The 19095-nt window shown below is 41.6% G+C and overlaps 1 protein-coding gene across 1 annotated transcript in view; it reads right to left on the bottom strand.

Moving 5' to 3' along the window:
* Positions 1-340: 340 nt before the first annotated feature.
* LOC130463083 (uncharacterized) overlaps positions 341-19095 on the bottom strand; it is a 36240-nt gene continuing 17485 nt past the window's right edge. The window contains exon 5 of the mRNA XM_056832120.1: positions 341-801. Within this exon, the coding sequence (XP_056688098.1) occupies positions 341-801 (461 nt within the window). The remainder of the gene's footprint in view (positions 802-19095) is intronic.

Below are 19095 nucleotides of genomic sequence, written 5' to 3'. Positions count from 1 at the left end.
CCAGCAAAGCCACATTTGGAAAATTACGACTATTTAAGTGGTCGTTAACATATCAAATATTCAATATATTCAATTTAAGTGGAAAATTACGACTATTTAAGTGGTCGTTAACCACAATATTCAATTTCCTGCTATTCAATATAATTCCTGCGACCACAATATTCAATATATTCCTGCGAACACAATATTCAATATATTCCTGCGACCACAATATTCAAAACACGATCTACTGATAGAAATATATTCCTGGTAATATTAACAAACTTGTTCATACTGATAGAAATATATAATGCATTACTACGAGTTAATACATAAATATATACAAAATGTGTTTGAAAATCTAGCCCGTAGGTGTGCCTAGCCCTGCCCCTCCGCCGGGGGGACCTCGACGGTCCTGAGACTGAAATTGACTACACTGATTGAACATCCTTCCATAGTTCTCCATTGCCTCTTTCAACTCCGCAATCACCTTTGCTTGGGCCCTATCATTTTCTTCTTTTTCTTGTTTCTCCCTTTGGTGCTCAAGTCGCTCTGCATCTCTCTCCCTTTGTAGCTCTTCCTTCTCCCTTTGTAGCTCTTCCTTCTCCCTTTGTCGCTCCAGTCTTTCTTCTTCTCTCTCCCTTAGTATCTGGGCTTGTGTTGCCTCCAACTCTTGGGTCTTTTGGGTAAATTGTTGTTGAAATTGCGAATAAAGGGAAGGTATGTATGAGCTAGAAGAACCACCACCCCTCAAAGGTGGTGCATAATACAAAGGAGAGCCACTCCCCAAGCCATGGACCTTTCCCTTCTTTCTCCCACCAACTGTCTCAAAAAATATTTGATTTGGATCCTTTTCAATGCCTTTATTCAAAAATATTTGAAACGGAAATATTATCGGAATCGGAAAATAATTCCGGAAACGGAAATATTAAATATTTGTTCGAAACGGAAATAAATTCCGGAATCGGAAATGTTAAATATTGTTCGTATCGGAAATGAATTCCGGAATCGGAAAATTAATCGGAAGCGCGTCGTACGAATTTGCATCGGACGAGCTTGCTAGACGAAGGCCCAGCACGAAGCCAGGCCCACGTCCAGCAAGGGAAACGCGCGCCACAACACGCCAGCCCAAGGCTGCGCCAGGCCCACCGCAAGGCAGGCCCAGCGCGCGCCCAAGGCTGCGGCAGTCGTGGGCTGCGTTGCTCGGGCTGTGCGCGCGCGCGCATGGCGCCCCTCGTGGGCTGCTGTGCGTGCGTGGGTGTTTGTGTTCACATACGAAACCTAAAACGTACAGGATTCGTTTAATGATTAAATTCCTAATCCTATTTGATAAATTAATTAAATAAGAGTTTCATTAGGATTCTAATTTAATTAATTCGTATCCTAATAGGATTCCAATTCTCTTTCCATACCCCTATAAATATGTGGCCTGGGTTCACAATTTATAACAAGTATTCAAGTATTCAAAGTGAGTTTTTGAGAGAAAAATTCAGTCACATTCCTTGCCTAAAAGTGCCGAAAATTATTAGTACCTTAAGGGCGATTCTAGTTGGTCAATCTTAAGGCGGATCCGGACGTGCTGTGGACTATCTACGGAGGGGCGACACTTGGAGTCCTAAAGACTTGTTCTTGTTCGGTTCGGGCGCAGCTAGGGAAGGCACGCAACAAAGAGTATGCATCTAAACTATGCTATATGATTATGTGTAAATAATATGTATTCCTGGCTAAATGGTTTTTCCGCATGATTTATGAATTGTCATATGTATCATAACCTAACATCGCCCAGCAAGTCGAAGCGCACCAAACACACGCTGCCAAGCCACGCCAGGCCCAGCGCAAGGCCAGGCCCAGCAATGGTCTTGGCGCGCGCGCGGGGCTGCGACAAGTGGGCTGGCGCTGTGTGTAGGTCGCAAGGCCTGCGTGCGGTGCTAGCGTGTCACTCAAAGTGCGTTACTCGAATCCTAAGGCTACCGGGATTCGTCATATGATTAAATCCTAATCTTAATAACGATAGAATTTGTTTAATAGAGTTTTCATAAGATTCTAATTAAATAAATTAGTATCCTAATAGGATTCCAAGTCCTTTTCCATAACTCTATAAATAGGTGCCTATGTTCACATATTTACATCGAGAATTGAAGTATTCAAAGGTAAGATTTTGAAGCAAAAATCAGCCACAAACACTTGCCCTATTAGCCGAAATTTATAGTACCTTAAGGGCGATTCTAGTTGGTCAAGCTTAAGGCGGATCCAGACGTGCTGTGGACTATCTACGGAGGGACGACACTTGGAGTCCTAAAGACTTGTTCTTGTTCGGTTCGGGCGCAGCTAGGGAGGGCACGCCACAAAGTGTATGCATCTGAATTATGCTAAATGATTATGTGTAAATAATATGTTTCCTGGCTTTATGGTTTTTCCGCATGATTTATGTTTATTCATATGTATCATAACCCAACAGTGGTATCACGAGCCTCTTATTATTTTCATAATCTAAATTGCATGAACATAGTTAAATTTTACAAATTTGCAAAGAATTAAAGGGGTGATTAATTTTCGTAATTAATTGCAAATTGCGTTTATTTAATTATATGTACGCAGTTTTATGGCAGTTTCTTCGTTACTTATCCAAATCGAGTGATTTTTGTGTCAATTCCGCATGTAAAAGGCATTCTAAAATTTTGACAAAAACAATATTTTCGCCGAAAACCAGAATTTCCAAATTCGAAGCCTAACTATGACTTTTCGGAGGTTTTAGTTTTTCGAACGCAAAAGTTTGTAAATTTAAGATGTTAAATTAAGTATTTGCGATTCTTGTTGATAAATCTTAATTTTTTGATTGACCTACAGTATATGTTTAACAATTATGAATGCCTAGACTTGTTAATTATACAACCTAATTTGTAATTATGATTAATTTGTTGAAATTCGAATAATTTAGAATTGATTTGTTTTTCATAATTAATTAATAATTTAATTAGTATCCATGATTAAAATTCACCATAAAAATTGTTAATTTATGTTAAATTTTAAATTTTTATGACCTAGATTTGAATCCATGTTAATCGGAAATTAATTGATTAATAAATTTTCGATTTTTCGCCCTAAAATTATGAAATAAATATGATTTATTAATTTGTCATTAATTTTGAATTAAAAATTTTAAATTTTTATAAAGCACGCCTATAAATCTTGCATGCACAAAGCAATGGACGCTACGTGTTACCCTTAAGGGGTGTTGTAGAGTGCGGGCATGCGACGACGAGCAAGGGAGCTCGTCGCCCATGCGGTACAATGCAGCGAGCAAGGGCCATGGCGCACGAGCACAAGGCAACACGCTGCCCTTGTGTCGAGTGCCGTGTGCACAATGGGCGAAGGGGCAAGGGCGATGGCATGGCGCAAGCCAGGCGAGCAGTCGCGTGTGGGCAGCGAGCATGCTGCGCCACAACGCCCAGCGAAGCATCCAGACGCGTCGAAGTGAGCGGGATGCGCGTATCGTGGCCTGGGCTTGCTGCGTTGCGTGTGGCCTGCTCGCGTATGCCATACGATTAGTCGTGCGGGGCGATGCGGCCTCGTAGCTCGATGGGGCTTGGGCGCAAGCTCAAGTGCCTCGTCTTGAGATGATTGAAACGTTTTGATATTAATTTAGGAATTTCAGTTCGGAAATAATTTTAATTAATTTTAAATTTAATAATTTAAATTGTTTTCTCGGATTTTAATTTTGAATATTATAATTATTATAAAATTTATTTATACTAATTATTTTACTAAAATTAAACATTGAATTAATTTAAATGCATTTAATTCAACTGAAAAATAAATTAAATAAAATGGATTCAATTATAAATTTATATGAGCTTTAAATTTTAATTAAATTTGTATGTTTCCGGTTAGACTAGAAATACATTTTTATGTTTAAAATTAGTAAAGCATATGAATTTATTGGTTTAAGTGGGAGAAATTTTAGTCATAAACTCTTGACCAGGTCTACAAATCCTTTAAGGTTAAACAACTTGATTGGAATTAATAAGGACTGAATAATTGGTAGATTATTGGTGCCCTTGATTAATTGCTGCAAATATTTATGTGATGCATACAATGTGTTTTTACTAACCAATTATGTGGGCCATTCATGATAATGAATGGGGGAATGGTATATATTGTATATGTATTGTTTTGCAGGTTATGAAGTGACTAGTATGACCCAAATAGGATAGAAAATATGGTCTGCGTACCATTAATTTGAATGTAATTGGTCTAAAGCACCAAATTTGTTTTTCAATTCAAATATGGTCTGCGTACCATCAAATAGTTGTAATTAGTTTAATTATAGTTGATCCTGTTTGAAGAAAATGGAGCCTCCCACGGTGAAATTCAAGACGAAGTTTCCATCCATTTTCAAGACGGACTTTGAAGTTGAAGCTTCAAGATGAAGTCGGGCCATACTAGATCACAATTATCTTATGCATGCTTTAAGTTATTTATTGCTTTTAAATATGTCTTAAATATGCATGAGATTGTGGCTTGATTATGTTGCATGATTAAGGATTTTAGTTCACTTAAAATCTAACCAACATAGTAAGAGCCTTAAGTTCCGAACTTAAAAATTGAGTTAAAAGGTGCCATGCCAAAATAACACTTACTTGGATAACCTTTACATCAATCTAGTAATAGATTACGCTCAGCGAGGTGTTACTTATTGATCCTAAAGGGGTAAGGTACACAAATAATTGTGAGTACATGTTAGTTTTGGTGAAACTCAACGATGTAAGTAAGGAGTCCTTTTATGTCGTGGCAAAATCGATAGGTTTACCTAATAAGTTCTTAGACGTACCTATCAACCAAGAGTAGTTTCTAGACTATTAGAAAAAGGCTTTTGCTTACCTAAAAGATTTTAGAATTGAGTCTAAATACATATGTGCTTAATTCTTCAATGGGTTTTAGGATATTGGAATCATTTTACTCACACCTGCCGGAACACATAACTTGAATAAAATGCTTAATGAACATTAAATTATGCATGTATGCTAGAATTTAAGTTTATTAAGAGAAACTGTGAATGATTATTTATTTGTTTATTCTTTTTCAATTGTATTTTTAATTATGGCAAACAACAATTCATTCAACATTCGATCAATTCTCGAAAAGGAGAAGTTGAACGGGAAAAACTTCCTTGACTGGCAAAGGAACTTGCAAATAGTTCTTATGCAGGAAGAAAAGGAGTATGTCTTGGAAGAGGCGATGCCCGAAGCCGCAGGCGAAGGGGTCACCTAGGCAGCCCTCAATCATTGGATTGATGCCAACAAGGATGTGAAATGTCTAATGCTTGCAACCATGAGTGCAGATCTACATAAAACGTTCTTCAACTCAGATGCTTTCACGATCATCAGTGTGTTAAAGAACATGTTCCAAGATCTGGCTCGGGTCGAAAGATTCGAGACTCATAGGCAAATTCTTGAGACCAAGCTTAAGAAAGGCGAGCCCGTAAGTCCACATGTTCTCAAAATGATTGGACTCATTGAGAATATGAGTCGGCTGGATCAGCAGTTCTCTCAGGAAATGGCTGTAGACACCATCCTCCATTCTCTTCATAACGGGTATGATCAGTTCAAGCTGAACTACAGTATGAATAGTCTGGAAAAAACGCTCACTGAGCTTCACGGTATGCTGAAAACCGCTGAAAAGACGCTCAAAAGTGATAAGCAAGATGTGCTTATGGTGCGTGGGGGCAAGTTCAAGAAATCTGGAAAGAAGAGGAATGCTAAGAAAGGTGGCAACAAGGCCAGCCCAACTAAGCAAACTGGCGCCAAGTCTGAAAAGAGGAAGGTCAGTCAACCCACTTCTGAATCCGAATGCTTCTATTGCAAGAAGAAGGGGCATTGGAAGAGAGATTGCTTGAAGCTAAAGGAAGATCAGAAGAACGGAACAGTCGTTCCATCTTCAGGTATTTTCGTTATAGACTTTATACTTGCTAATTCAACTTCTTGGGTATTAGATACAGGTTGTGGCTCACACTTATGTTCCAATCCACAGGGACTAAGAAGAAGTAGAAGGCTAAGCAAGGGTGAAGTCGACCTACGAGTGGGAAATGGAGCACGGATTGCTGCATTAGCTGTAGGAACTTATTATTTGTCGTTGCCCTCTGGGCTAGTATTAATTGGAACTGGAAGAGTGCTTCCATGTTCCAAGTCTTACTAAAAACATCATTTATGTTTCTTGCTTAGATGCTAAGGAATTTTCCTTTTTAATAAAAGACAATAGTTGTTCGTTTTATTTTAAAGAGATGTTTTATGGATCTTCTAGATTAGTCAATGGACTTTATTTATTAGATCACGACAAACAAGTTTATAACATAAATACCAAAAAGGCCAAAAAGGATGATTCAGATCTCACCTATCTGTGGCATTGTCGATTAGGCCATATTAACCTAAAACGCATGGAAAGACTTCAAAAGGAAGGAATTCTAGAACCATTTAACTTAGAGGATTATGGTAAGTGCGAATCATGTTTACTTGGCAAAATGACAAAGCAACCTTTCTCTAAAGTTGGAGAAAGAGCAACTGAACTATTGGGTTTAATCCATACAGATGTATGTGGACCAATGATTACAAATGCTAGAGGTGGTTTCAGCTACTTTATCACTTTCACTGATGACTTCAGTAGATATGGTTATGTCTACCTAATGAAGCATAAGTCTGAATCCTTTGACAAATTCAAGGAATTTCCGAGTGAAGTAGAGAATCAATTAGGCAAGAAGATTAAGGCACTGCGGTCTGATAGAGGCGGTGAATATCTGAGCTATGCATTTGATGACCATCTGAAAGAATGTGGAATTCTATTAGAATTGACTCATCCTGGAACACCACAATGGAACGGTGTGTCGGAACGGAGGAACAGAACCTTGCTAGACATGGTTAGATCAATGATGGGTCAGGCCGAACTTCCAATAGAATTTTGGGGACATGCACTAAATACAGCTGCACTCACTATAAATAGAGCTCCGTCTAAAGCTGTTGAAAAGACTCCATATGAGTTATGGTTTGGAAAGCTTCCAAATGTGTCTTTTCTTAAGATTTGGGGATGTGAAGTATACGTTAAACGATTAATTTCAGACAAACTTCATCCAAAATCTGACAAATGTATCCTTGTGGCCTATCCAAAGGAAACAAAGGGGTATTTACTTCTACAATACATCTGAGAACAAGGTGTTTGTTGCTCGAGATGGTATCTTTTTGGAAAAGAATCACATTTCCAAAATGACAAGTGGGAGAAAAGTAGACCTCGAAGAAATTCGAGTCGAACAACAAACTCTAGAGAATGCTCAAGATGACATTCAGGATGAAACTCAGAGATCTTTAGAAGTATCTGGTGAGAATCCTGGACAATCTAGAGATGTAACCCCGCGTAGATCACAGAGATATAGATCTCAACCGGAAATGTACTTAGGTATTTTGACGAACGAGAGATATGATGTTCTATTACTTGAAAGTGATGAACCTGCCACTTACAAACAAGCTATGACGAGCCCTAGCTCCAAGCAATGGCAAGAAGCCATGCAATCTGAATTAGACTTCATGTCAGAAAACCAAGTATGGGATTTGGTCGATCTGCCAGATGGCTACCAAGCCATTGGAAGCAAATGGGTTTTCAAACTGAAAAAGGACAAGGATGGAAAACTTGAAGTTTTCAAAGCTAGATTGGTTGCAAAAGGTTACAGGCAAGTCCACGGTGTGGATTACGATGAAACCTTTTCACCAGTTGCAATGCTAAAGTCTATTCGGATAATGTTAGCAATCGATGCATATTACGATTACCAAATATGGCAGATGGATGTCAAAACCGCTTTCTTAAACGACGTTTTAACAGAAACTGTGTTTATGACACAGCCTGAGGGTTTTAAGGATCCAAAGAATGCTAAAAAGGTATGCAAGCTAAAGAAATCAATCTACGGATTGAAGCAGGCATCCAGGAGCTGGAATATACGGTTTGATGAAGCAGTCAGGGACTTTGGTTTCATCAAGAACGCAGACGAATCTTGTGTATACAAGAAGGTCAGTGGGAGAAAAAATTCTTTTCTAGTATTATATGTCGACGACATATTACTTATCGGAAATGACATTCCTATGTTGAATTCTGTCAAGATTTGGCTTGGGAATTGTTTTTCGATGAAAGATCTAGGAGAAGCACAGTACATATTGGGCATCAAGATTTACAGAGATATATCTAAAAGGATGATTGGACTTAGTCAAAGCACTTATATCAATAAGGTGCTTGAGAGGTTCAAGATGGCAGACTCCAAGCGAGGCTACCTACCCATGTCTCATGGAATGACTCTAAGCAAGACTCAGTGCCCAAAAACACTTGATGAGCGTAGACGAATGAGTGGGATTCCATATGCATCATTGATTGATTCAATAATGTATGCTATGATATGTACACGCCCGGATGTTGCGTACGCACTCAGTGCTACGAGCAGATACCAGTCAGACCCAGGAGAGGCACATTGGACAGCTGCAAAGAATATTCTGAAGTACCTGAAAAGGCACAAAGATGACTTCCTGGTCTATGGTGGAGATGATGAAATAATTGTTAAAGGCTATACGGACGCAAGTTTCCAAACCGACAAAGATGATTTCAGATCACAGTCTGGGTTTGTCTTCTGTCTCAACGGAGGTGCAGTAAGCTGGAAAAGTGCTAAGCAAAGCACCATTGCAGATTCTACAACTGAAGCGGAGTACATTGCTGCACATGAAGCAGCAAAGGAAGCTATATGGCTAAGGAAGTTCATAGGTGAACTTGGTGTAGTCCCCTCCATTATAGGACCAATAGCCCTATATTGTGATAATAACGGAGCTATTGCACAGGCAAAGGAGCCTAGACACCACCAAAGAGTCAAGCATGTACTTCGTAGATATCACCTTCTACGAGAGTTCGTTGAAAGAAAAGAAGTCGAGATAAGCAAGATTGGAACTGATGACAACATATCAGATCCATTGACTAAACCTCTGCCGCAGGCGAAGCACAACTCGCACACTGCAGCTATGGGAATCAAGCATATTGGAGAATGGCTTTGATGTCCTTGTTTAATGTTTTAAAGTTTTAGAGTTTAATACTTTGTAAAACATTATTGGTTAATCATTCACAATAAATGAATAGAATTCATTTTTACATTTAATTTGTGGTTTATTAAATGATGAGTCCCTTCAATTTGACGATATATTCAAGATAGACTGTCAGGACCAGTCATTTGACTAAGAAATGTCTATCAAGTGAACTTGAATGTCAAAAGTTGAAAATGGTCCCTGGTCGGAGTTTTCTATAAAGATGGACGCATAGAAAACGTTAGACGACTAGAATGCAAGATGACTAGTAGTTCTGTTTCTTGAACTATGTGGACATGTGTAGACACCTACTTTTTTCCCCATTCCCGAAAGGGAAGGTTCGATGATGAAAACATAAATCTCCACTTGACAACGCATCTCCTATAAAATAACGAATCTCAATTCCCCTTTTCATTTCACCCGAAACCTGCTATTTATAGAAACCTGCTATTTATGGAAACCTGCTAAAAATAGTAACTGCCGTAAATCGGTAATTGTTAAAAGTGGCAAGTCATAAAAGATAGAAACCTGTCAGAATTAGGTGTTGCACTCAAACATAAATCCTAAATGAGATAGAAATTGCGAGAGAATCCTATTCCTAATATGATTCGAAAATAAGAGTCACGTATTAATTAAAATCCTAACGAGCCTAGAGTTCGTACCGGGCCCAGACGCATCCCGTCACAAGGTTAATACGCACTAAAAGACTCAATTAAATCTCATATACTCCGGATTCTAGGAATCCGAATCTGACTAAGAAAACAGCCCATACCCTATTTTCAACGCCTAGTTCTGGGCGCCGAAATCTTCGGCGCTCAGGCCCGGGTGCTGAAAATACCTGGTACGTGTTTTTTCCTAATTCCTCGTGGATTAGAGTTCTGCAATTCTATCTTTCCACGAACTCTTTTCTATAAATAGGGCCTTAAGTTCGACGTGAAAAGGACACATAACACACAATTATATTCTGAGTATTGACTCTAAACCCCTAAGCCTAAGCCTCACGCTGCAAAACTGATCACGCGTTCTGTCGCAATCGATCCATAAATCGAACAGAACGTATCCCGTCCCATAATTTTAGATTCGTTAAATAAAAGGAGAAATAGCAAAGTCAAAGTGGTTAGTTTTCTGAGAACCGTGACGCACCTCTCAAGGGTGCGTCGTAATGTGTCCCTTTTCCATGGTTTAATTGCTTTCCTCGCCCTTTTATGAACTGTTAAACTAACTAAATCTGATTGTTCGATCACGCTTAATAAATATGATATTTTTGGGAAATTGGATTATCATGCTAGGTCCCTTAAAACAATCTAAATCAGATAATCGCGCTCGATCTAGTACTATATGTTGCATATTATTAAAATCAACTCAGATTAGTTTAATAGTTAACGCATGTCCCTTCAATTATTTATGCTGAGCTAGTAAGGATATCCTGCCTCTGGAGTTATCGAAGAGCGAGTACTCCTCTCGGTAGTTACAGTCCCCCGAACCCTCAATCTCTACCCTGCGGGTGTACGTTGAGCGATCCCCACCACCAGGGATCACAAGGGAACCTACGGCCGTCGTGGTCAAACATAATTGCACTCCCTTTATGTCACGATAACCGGGTTTTGTCAGTTTTTCTCATTGTCGTTAAAAACTGAATGGCGACTCCTATATTACTAGTCAATTGGGTGTAAACTCACAGGAAATCCAATTACACTTGATCTGACGACGTCACGCCCACGAGGGACTAGGTCACGCATTAGCCTCGTGCTTTTTCGACCCCCTCACAGTGGCGACTCCACTGGGGATAGTGAAGGAAATAATCGTGCTTGTAGGTAATCAAAATATCCGAAGGGTGAAACGATCCTACCCCGCGTTTATTTCCCCATCAAGTTGGGACGACCTGAAAATCAGCATATTAATGTGAACGGGCAGAACCGCATAACGAATCTCGGCTCCCTTGGTGTTTCATCTCGGGAGTTGGGACTAAGGATACCCATCGCCAACCGGGAGGTGCATACGCTTCGAATGTTGTCCACTCGGCACTTTCGCTAGTAGTACACCCGTCCCAAACCCAATCGCTCGCCCATTAGGTCCCTCTCGCCTGCATGCCCCCTTGGCTTGCACTTGCGGGTTGGCCTCTTGAGCGAAATTCGTCTGTTGAAGACACTACCTCGACCGGGGAATGTGTTGGATCTACGATATAAGCGGTACCAAGCCAGGCGCAAATAACTACCCATAGAAGCCTATCATAAACTACATGACATATTATCATTGCCTCATGATGGAATGTTAGTTATGTGTAGCGAAATATATGATTGTGTGTGACAAACTATCCTAGAAAAACCAACGACCTTAAAAGTTGCCCAAACATTCATAAACCAATTTTCCAAAGAGTTATACCGAAATACGTGTTCCGCAAACCCGAACGATCACCACAAAAATAAGCGACGCTCGGGATGGCCTGTCACGAATCCCACAAACGCTGCACAACGCGTAAAGGACGTTATTAGGCAAGCACGCAAAATCGAAGTCGCATAAACAAAAGTAGACGCAAACAGAAAACGAGAACCAGCCAGGGACGTATTTTCAACGCCCCTGGCTGGGCGCCAGAATTTCTCACACCCGACGCTGGGCGCTGAAGTTGCTGTTTGGCCTTCTGGTCAGGCGCAGCAGCCTCGGTGCCCGCGCAAAATGAAAATACGTAGCACAAAAAACCGTTCGTAGAAAGAATTCTACGAGGGCGTAAGAAAAGCACTCGATTCTAAAAGCGACTCATAAAAAAAATATAACTCTTTGCGCCGTTGTTAGGCCTCCTACGACGACAATGCTCGGCACCGAAACCGAACATGCTAATAATTATGAATGTCACACGGGCAGGTGTTTCGAAAATCCAAAGAATGACCAAAAAGAAAGAACTAAAAAGTGTACCAACAAAAGAAAGAGTGAAAAACCAATAGAGAGAGTCGAAGTCTAGACTAAGTAATACTTGAAACTTTGGGACCTAAACTTTAGCTTATCTTATGCATAGGACTGGTCCTGCCACTTGGTGCCGATCAGGAAATCAACGGTTAGTGCTCCTCGAAGATACATTGCCAACACCAGGTTTAGTGACTCCAAGCTCCGTCCGTCATCCCTCATTTTAAGGATCTCCGCTTCCCCAACCTCGATTCGCACCCTCAAACATGTCCATCGAAGAATTGCAAGAGCAGATGGCTCAAATGACCCAACTCATGGGCCAACTGAAAATGGAAAACGAAGCCTTAGCGGCTGCACAAGCCAAAAACGACCTCGATAACGAGAAGAGGATTGAAAAAATGGTCCTATAGAAAACCATGGGGAGCAAGTACTTCTCCCTCGATCCTGAACCTTTTCCTGGCAAACTACCAGAAAAGTTTAGTTCATCTGACTTACCAAAGTTTAAAGCCACGGATAATCCCCGTGATCATCTATTGAGCTTTGTGAATGCCATGAACTTGAAAGGCGTGGACAAGTCCATGTATTTACCTGCCTTTCCTTTGTCCTTGGAACCTGTGCCGCTCAAATGGTACTATCACCAGGACCCTAAGCTCTTCCCCACTTGGGAAGACTTTGTCAATGTCTTCATCAAGCAATACTCGTCAAACATGGATTTTCAAGTCACCATGCGCGAGCTGGAAGTCCTCTTCCAAAAGAAAAATGAGGGTTTCACAACCTACTTTGCTAGATGGAGGGATCAGGCGGCCCAGCTAATCAATAGGCCTCTCGAAACAGAATTGGTCCAAAAATTCATTGACAACCTGGACCCGGCCTACAGACAACACCTTAGGTACATGGGACTTGACACATTCAAAAGAGTTTATGATGTGGGAATAAAAATCGAGGATGATCTCGCAAAAACAATACAAAGTAAACCCGCATACAAAAGCAACACCTACAACAGGGGCAACACGTCCCAAGCCCAAGAAGTCCATGCCGTAGAGGAAACTCCCGCCCGAAGAAGCCCTGGAAGATGGGTCCGAGACCGAAAGTTTGCCCCACTCAGGTCAACTTTGGTACAAGCCTTTGAAAGACTAACCAATCAAGGAAAGTTGAGACCTATAGGCCCCACCCGTGACCCTCCTGTCAAGGGAAAATATTGGGTCGAAGGTACTTACTGCAAATTCCATCAAGGAAATGGGCATGACACTGAAAACTGCTGGAATCTAAAACATACGATCCAGGACATGATACAGGATGAAGTGATACCTCTCCCTAACGTTGGCAAACCCAACAACAACAAGATCCCACTCGGCTCTTGTCACATCTCTCTCGACCAACCAGAGAACTTCGACCCCACGGTGTATATTACACCTCAAGGTGCACCACTCGCTGTGGTCCCTATGGATCGAATCAAGAGGGAAGTCTGCGGTGTGTGGGATGATGATGCTGAAGATATTTACCTATCTCAAGTGTCGGGCCAGGACCTCTTTACTGAAACTTGGCCCGGGTATGCTCTCATTGACACCACCCCTCAGGAACCCGAGGTCGACAACCTCACCCGATCCGGAAGGATATACCAACCGGATATTCGCCCACCTCCTATGGACGATATCCCAGTTAGGCAAACTCCTGAGAATGGACGGCACACCACCGTCGCGGAAGTCATTGAAAATCCTCTCTTGAAACAACTAAAAAGAACCAAAGCCGAAATTACCATCTGGGATCTCATGTGTACTTCAAAGGAACATCGCGAAAAGCTTATTCGCTCACTCGACCTCATCTCAGTACCTACAAATATCACACCTGACTCACTGGTTAGCCATGTCACGAGAGATGCCGGAGAAAAGGCCATAGTTTTCACTGACAAAGACTTGCCCAAAGAGGGGGGTGCTCACAACAAAGCCCTTTATCTAGTGGTTGGATGCAAAGGAAAAAACATCCCCCTAGCGCTCGTAGATAACGGTTCGGCGGTCAATGTTTGCCCATTGCGAACCGCACATTGCTTGGGGCTAGGAAATGATGACTTCCAAACCTCCACGCAAGGGGTACGAGCTTATGATAACTCCCGAAGGCCTGTGTTGGGAAAAATCAACCTCACCATACAAACCGGGCCTGTGGCACGCACCACGGAGTTTCAAATAATTGACATCAAGCCCACTTTCAACCTCTTCTTGGGGCGACCTTGGCTCCATGACTTAGGAGGTGTGGCTTCTACCTTGCACCAAATGGTTAAACTCAACCATAACGGGGTAATACTAGAAATCCGCGCCCCTCCTCTCGATGTCAGTTGTACTATGGTTGGAACGGTCGAAACTGCAGACGACCTTTACGGGTTTCAAATAGAAGAAACAATCCAGTTCATCGAAGATTATGATCCAGCATTCCTAGACCCGCATGCATCCCGAGTCATCCCTAGAATGCTGTTAGCTCAAGGTTATTTCCCTAGAACCCCATTGGGCATAAGGAAGAAGGAATGAACATTCCATCCTTTACCCAACAAATCTACTCCCTTTGGCTTAGGCTATGAACCAACGGAGGAAGATATTGCTGACCGCCTGTCTAGGCTACGCCTTAACAAGGCCAAACAAACCACCCTCCTTCCCCCATATCAAAGAACCCTTAACGGGATGTTCGTTCGGGAAGGGAAGGACACCCATGCTGTGATTTCCCTGAACCCTTCGTTCAGGATGGCTTGCTAAATCTAGGATTTGAAATCTTCCATGACTGCCACACCTTGGATGAGGCACCCCACCTCACCAAGACTAAAACAGCTGAAATATTGGACGACCAGGCTCGATGGACATTGTTTAACGAATTGAGGCCTATGGAGGAAGAGACTGTGACGACTACCCTAGCTTTACAAGATGAAGGTTTCGATCCAACCCGGTTAATCGCTCCTGCATCAACACTAGAAGAGATCGAGAACGGATGGGTGAAGACATATCAGTGGGTCAATGCAAAAGGAATAGAATTCAAGATGATTACCGGTGAAGGACCAAAGTTTTACGAGACTAAACCCAAGGCTTGAGCCACATAGGGCACCGTAGTAAAAAGCGCCTAGTAGTTCTTTAGATTGGTAGAAAAATAATAAAGACTTTAGATGGTCCTAAGACCCCTTAGAATATAGGTCAAGTTTGTTTCAGTGTGTTTTCCTTACTTTCCAAATTAATAAAGGCGTAATATTTCTCCTAAAATTTTATTCTAACACTAAGTAAACACCAAATGTACTTGCAAAATACAAAAGTAAAGAGGCGGCCCACTCTAGGCCCAACAAACGAGGCCCTTTCGGTCTTGAAATAGTGCCATGGGAACCAGTTCCCGAAACCCACAAAATAAACCGCACCATCCCATTTATATCCCCAAAACCTAAAAAGTCAACCAGTGTCATCATAAGAGTCAATTCATGCAACCCAAAGAAATCAAAGGAAATCAAAATCCAAAACAATGCAAATGTCACCAAAAAACAGATTCATAAAACATAATTCCATCACACCCTTCACTAACAACACGCACTTCAACCCACCTCAAAAGCCTACACAAAGATCTTCATATCTTCCACACCCTAACTCCATTTTCAAAGCCGTTTCGTGTCACGGATAAAAAAAATTATTAATCCGGACAAAAATGCATCTCAAGCTAACAGTCAAAAAGCCTCCAAAATAGCCTCAAAATTGATTTTAAATACGAGCAAAAAATCAAAGCACTAAAACAAAAAAAAAAAAGAGGAAAAAAAGGAAATGCAAGAACACGTGAAGCAAAGCGTCAAAAACGACCGCCCAAGTCATTTTCAGCGCCCAGGGCTGGGCGCCGAAATCTTTGACGCCCCAGCCTGGGCGATGAAACTCTCTGCCTGCCTAAATTTTTTAGAACTGCTCGTCATTTTATCCGCACATAACGGAAAATTAACGAACACTTGGGGGGTACAGCACGTATCCAAATAGGCTCACCAAAAAAATATAGCCATACAAAACGTAGTCGAATTTCACGCGACTTACGGCAAACAAAAAAAACGGCAGACGAAAATAATGATAATACTTCACTCATTTGACCGGTTAAGTAATATGCTACCACCTCAGGGCATATCTATTAAAATCTGGCATCCTAAAACTTATTCTAACTAGAACTACGCGCGACCTGATTCTGACAAGATACGTAGGCAATCCTTACCAAGGATTCGGTCCAATCAATCGTAAAAAAAACAAACATACATAAATTGTGCAAAAAGTGTTAGACATATAAAAATATAAAAAAGAAGGAGAAACAAAAAATGAAAATGAAAAAAATAAAATACGCCTTTATTGAAAAATAATAAGAAGGAAAACAAAGTGCTAAGAAATGAACAAACAAACACAACTGAAATAAATAAAGGGCACCTACACCCTAGCAAGAACTACACTACTCTAGTTCTTCCGGATCATCAAATAAAGTCTTGTAGAGGGCAATGTTCGCAGGATCCACCCCCACAGTCTTCTGCGCTGCCCCAATATCAATCTCCATAAGAAACGGCTCCTGGGCACTAACTTCCAAAGATGCCAGGGCTTCAGAAACATTCTCAGTTATAGCCCGCTCAGCCTCAAGGGCACAGACAATGGTGGGAGAAGGATTATTATCATCAACTAGACTAGTCACTGTTTCTACAGGCGGCTGAGCCTTCCTAACCCATACATTGTTCCGGCGACGATCTCCGCGAGAGCTTGCATTTCTTTTAACAACAACACGCCCCTTCATGTTAGGCATCTTTTTAGGCCTGAAACTGGAACGGGGAGGAACTTCCTTTCGCTTTCGATCAGGACGAGCTTTCACAGTCTTAATACCATGGGTACGAGGTTTGGCAGAATCAGGACCCTCATACTTAACACGAATACGAGGCATCAAAAGCTCAGCTGGCTCCCCATTTCGAGCCTCGGTCCTCACAGCTTTATCATCGGAGCTCATCCACAACTTGTAGTTTTCAGAAAGACCCACAAAGCCATTTGTAGCTACGGCCCAACGCGGGAGACCATCATAATACTTAGCCCACGCTTGAACCCGTGCTTGTGAAAAAGCCGCTACTTTAGGTGGTACCGTATCAGAAAAGGGGATAGTCTGCCTTAAACCGTATTGACGCATGACTCGGTAAGGGAAAATATAAATGGGCCGAGATAGCCCCAACAAAGAAACATAAACCGATACATCAGAACCCCCCGTCATAGTAGTCAAACCCCACCATGGTACCACCCACTTAATAGAACTGATGCCATAAGTAAAAAAGGAGGTCTATTCGGCCTCGTCCTGGCCTTGATGCAAATATTTTCGGTTACCCAAGGCTATAGGGCCATAATGTTTAGGATCGGCAGGAGCTTCCAAGAGCCTAAGGCGTTCCACGAGCCAAATCTGCAAAAAACGGGTACGATCAAAAAATAATAATAAAAAGAAAACGGTTCCTGGGGCGCAGTTTCAACGCCCAGGACCAGGCGCCGAAAATTCCAGCGCCCAGCCCTGGGCGCTGAAACTCAGCCCCAAGGCAGGACGAATAAAAAATATATATGAAAAAAAAAGAATACGAGCGCAAAAAAAAAATCGATTACCTGCAGTAATAGGGGGCTTCCCCTAAAATATTCAGATTTGGCGTCCTTCTTCAGCTCATCCGCACTCAGCAAAGTCTCGGCAACAACCAACGGCATAATAGATTAGCAACTTTCCATCTGGCTAATCAAGGGGATCAACCTTATGTCACCGAACTCACCATTGTTATTCGACAGCAAATAATGATTCAACAAGCAAAATACAAGGGCTCGAATATTCAATTTATGTTCGGTCATATTCTTACTAGGCCTAAAGTGGTGTTTTACAAGTTTTGCCAAATTAACCTCATCACCTACAACAACTTCAGCAAGCATGTTAGCATCTAGTCCTAGGAAATCCCCTATGGTTGTTTTACTCTCTTCAATAGTGCCAGGAGTGGCAGGGGTAGCATTAGTAGGATAACCAAGGATCGCAGCAAATTCATCTGGCAAAGGACATATTTCGTTGCCCCGAAAGACAAAAACATGATGATCGGAATCCCAAAAGCTTAGGGCTGCGTGCAGAAAATTATAGTCAATGTTAATTTGTTGTAAACCTAAAAGTGCCTCTAAGTGGTATTCTTTCAATAAAGCCTTTTCTATAGGATTAAGGGTCCGTAGCCAATGCCTAACAGCCCGTTGTAGTGAGAAAGTGGGACTCGACATGACGAAAGCAAGAAGTAATTAAAACACAGCAAAGAAAGAAGGAAATTGAGAGTGATGGAAAATAGGGACGTATCTAGCCCCTATATATAGCTGAACGCATCAAGTGACATCCTGATCCCATTCGGAAACGCGTTAAGAAATCCGGAAGTCAAAATTCTCCAGGAAAGGACTTTCAGCGCCCGAAGCTGGGCGCCGAAATATTTAACGCCCAGCCTTGGGCGCCGAAAATGCAGCCCAAGGCCCAGATTTCACAAAACGCGGAGCAGGAAAGACTTAAAACCATGTTGCTAGACACGAGGCCCTATGTACAATTAAGATCAAGCCCAAAACCACCTTTAAGCTCCCAAATAGCAAAAATGAATGGTAAAACTTGGTCGAAACTTAGACTTGTCTCAAGAAACATATATGTACACTTTTCAAAATAAAAAATATCAAGGTCATTCTTCGAAACACCAAAAAATGTTGTTAAGTCGTTGGTTTCTCAAATAAAAAATGTTTGTCTGTCAAAGGATTAAATCGGGCTAAGCTAAACCGAATGATATTAAACTTTGTCGCCCGAAGACTGAAGTCGCACCCCATGACTTCGCCAAAGTAGCACATCACTATGAAAGGTCGCTCGCACATACGAGCTCGACCCCAAACATGATTAAAAGACGTTATGAAGTATGCGAAAAATGACCACCAAAGCCCGAGTGCTTGGGGGCTCGCGAAAAGTATATTCCAACAGAGAGCGCGCAATCAAAATCACATTCCCGGGCTGCGCTATACGCCGTCCCATGTTTGGATGATCTCAAAGGAACAGGTTCGACATCATAAAGGGGTCGTCATTGACATTTGTACATGGTCCCCTGATCAAAGACCAAGTAGTG

This window comes from Spinacia oleracea, chromosome 6 (genome assembly GCF_020520425.1).
Source record: "Spinacia oleracea cultivar Varoflay chromosome 6, BTI_SOV_V1, whole genome shotgun sequence".
NCBI classification, from domain to species: Eukaryota; Viridiplantae; Streptophyta; class Magnoliopsida; order Caryophyllales; family Amaranthaceae; genus Spinacia; species Spinacia oleracea.
Note: the sequence above shows the minus strand (reverse complement) of the source record. Positions and strands in the feature narration are given on the sequence as shown.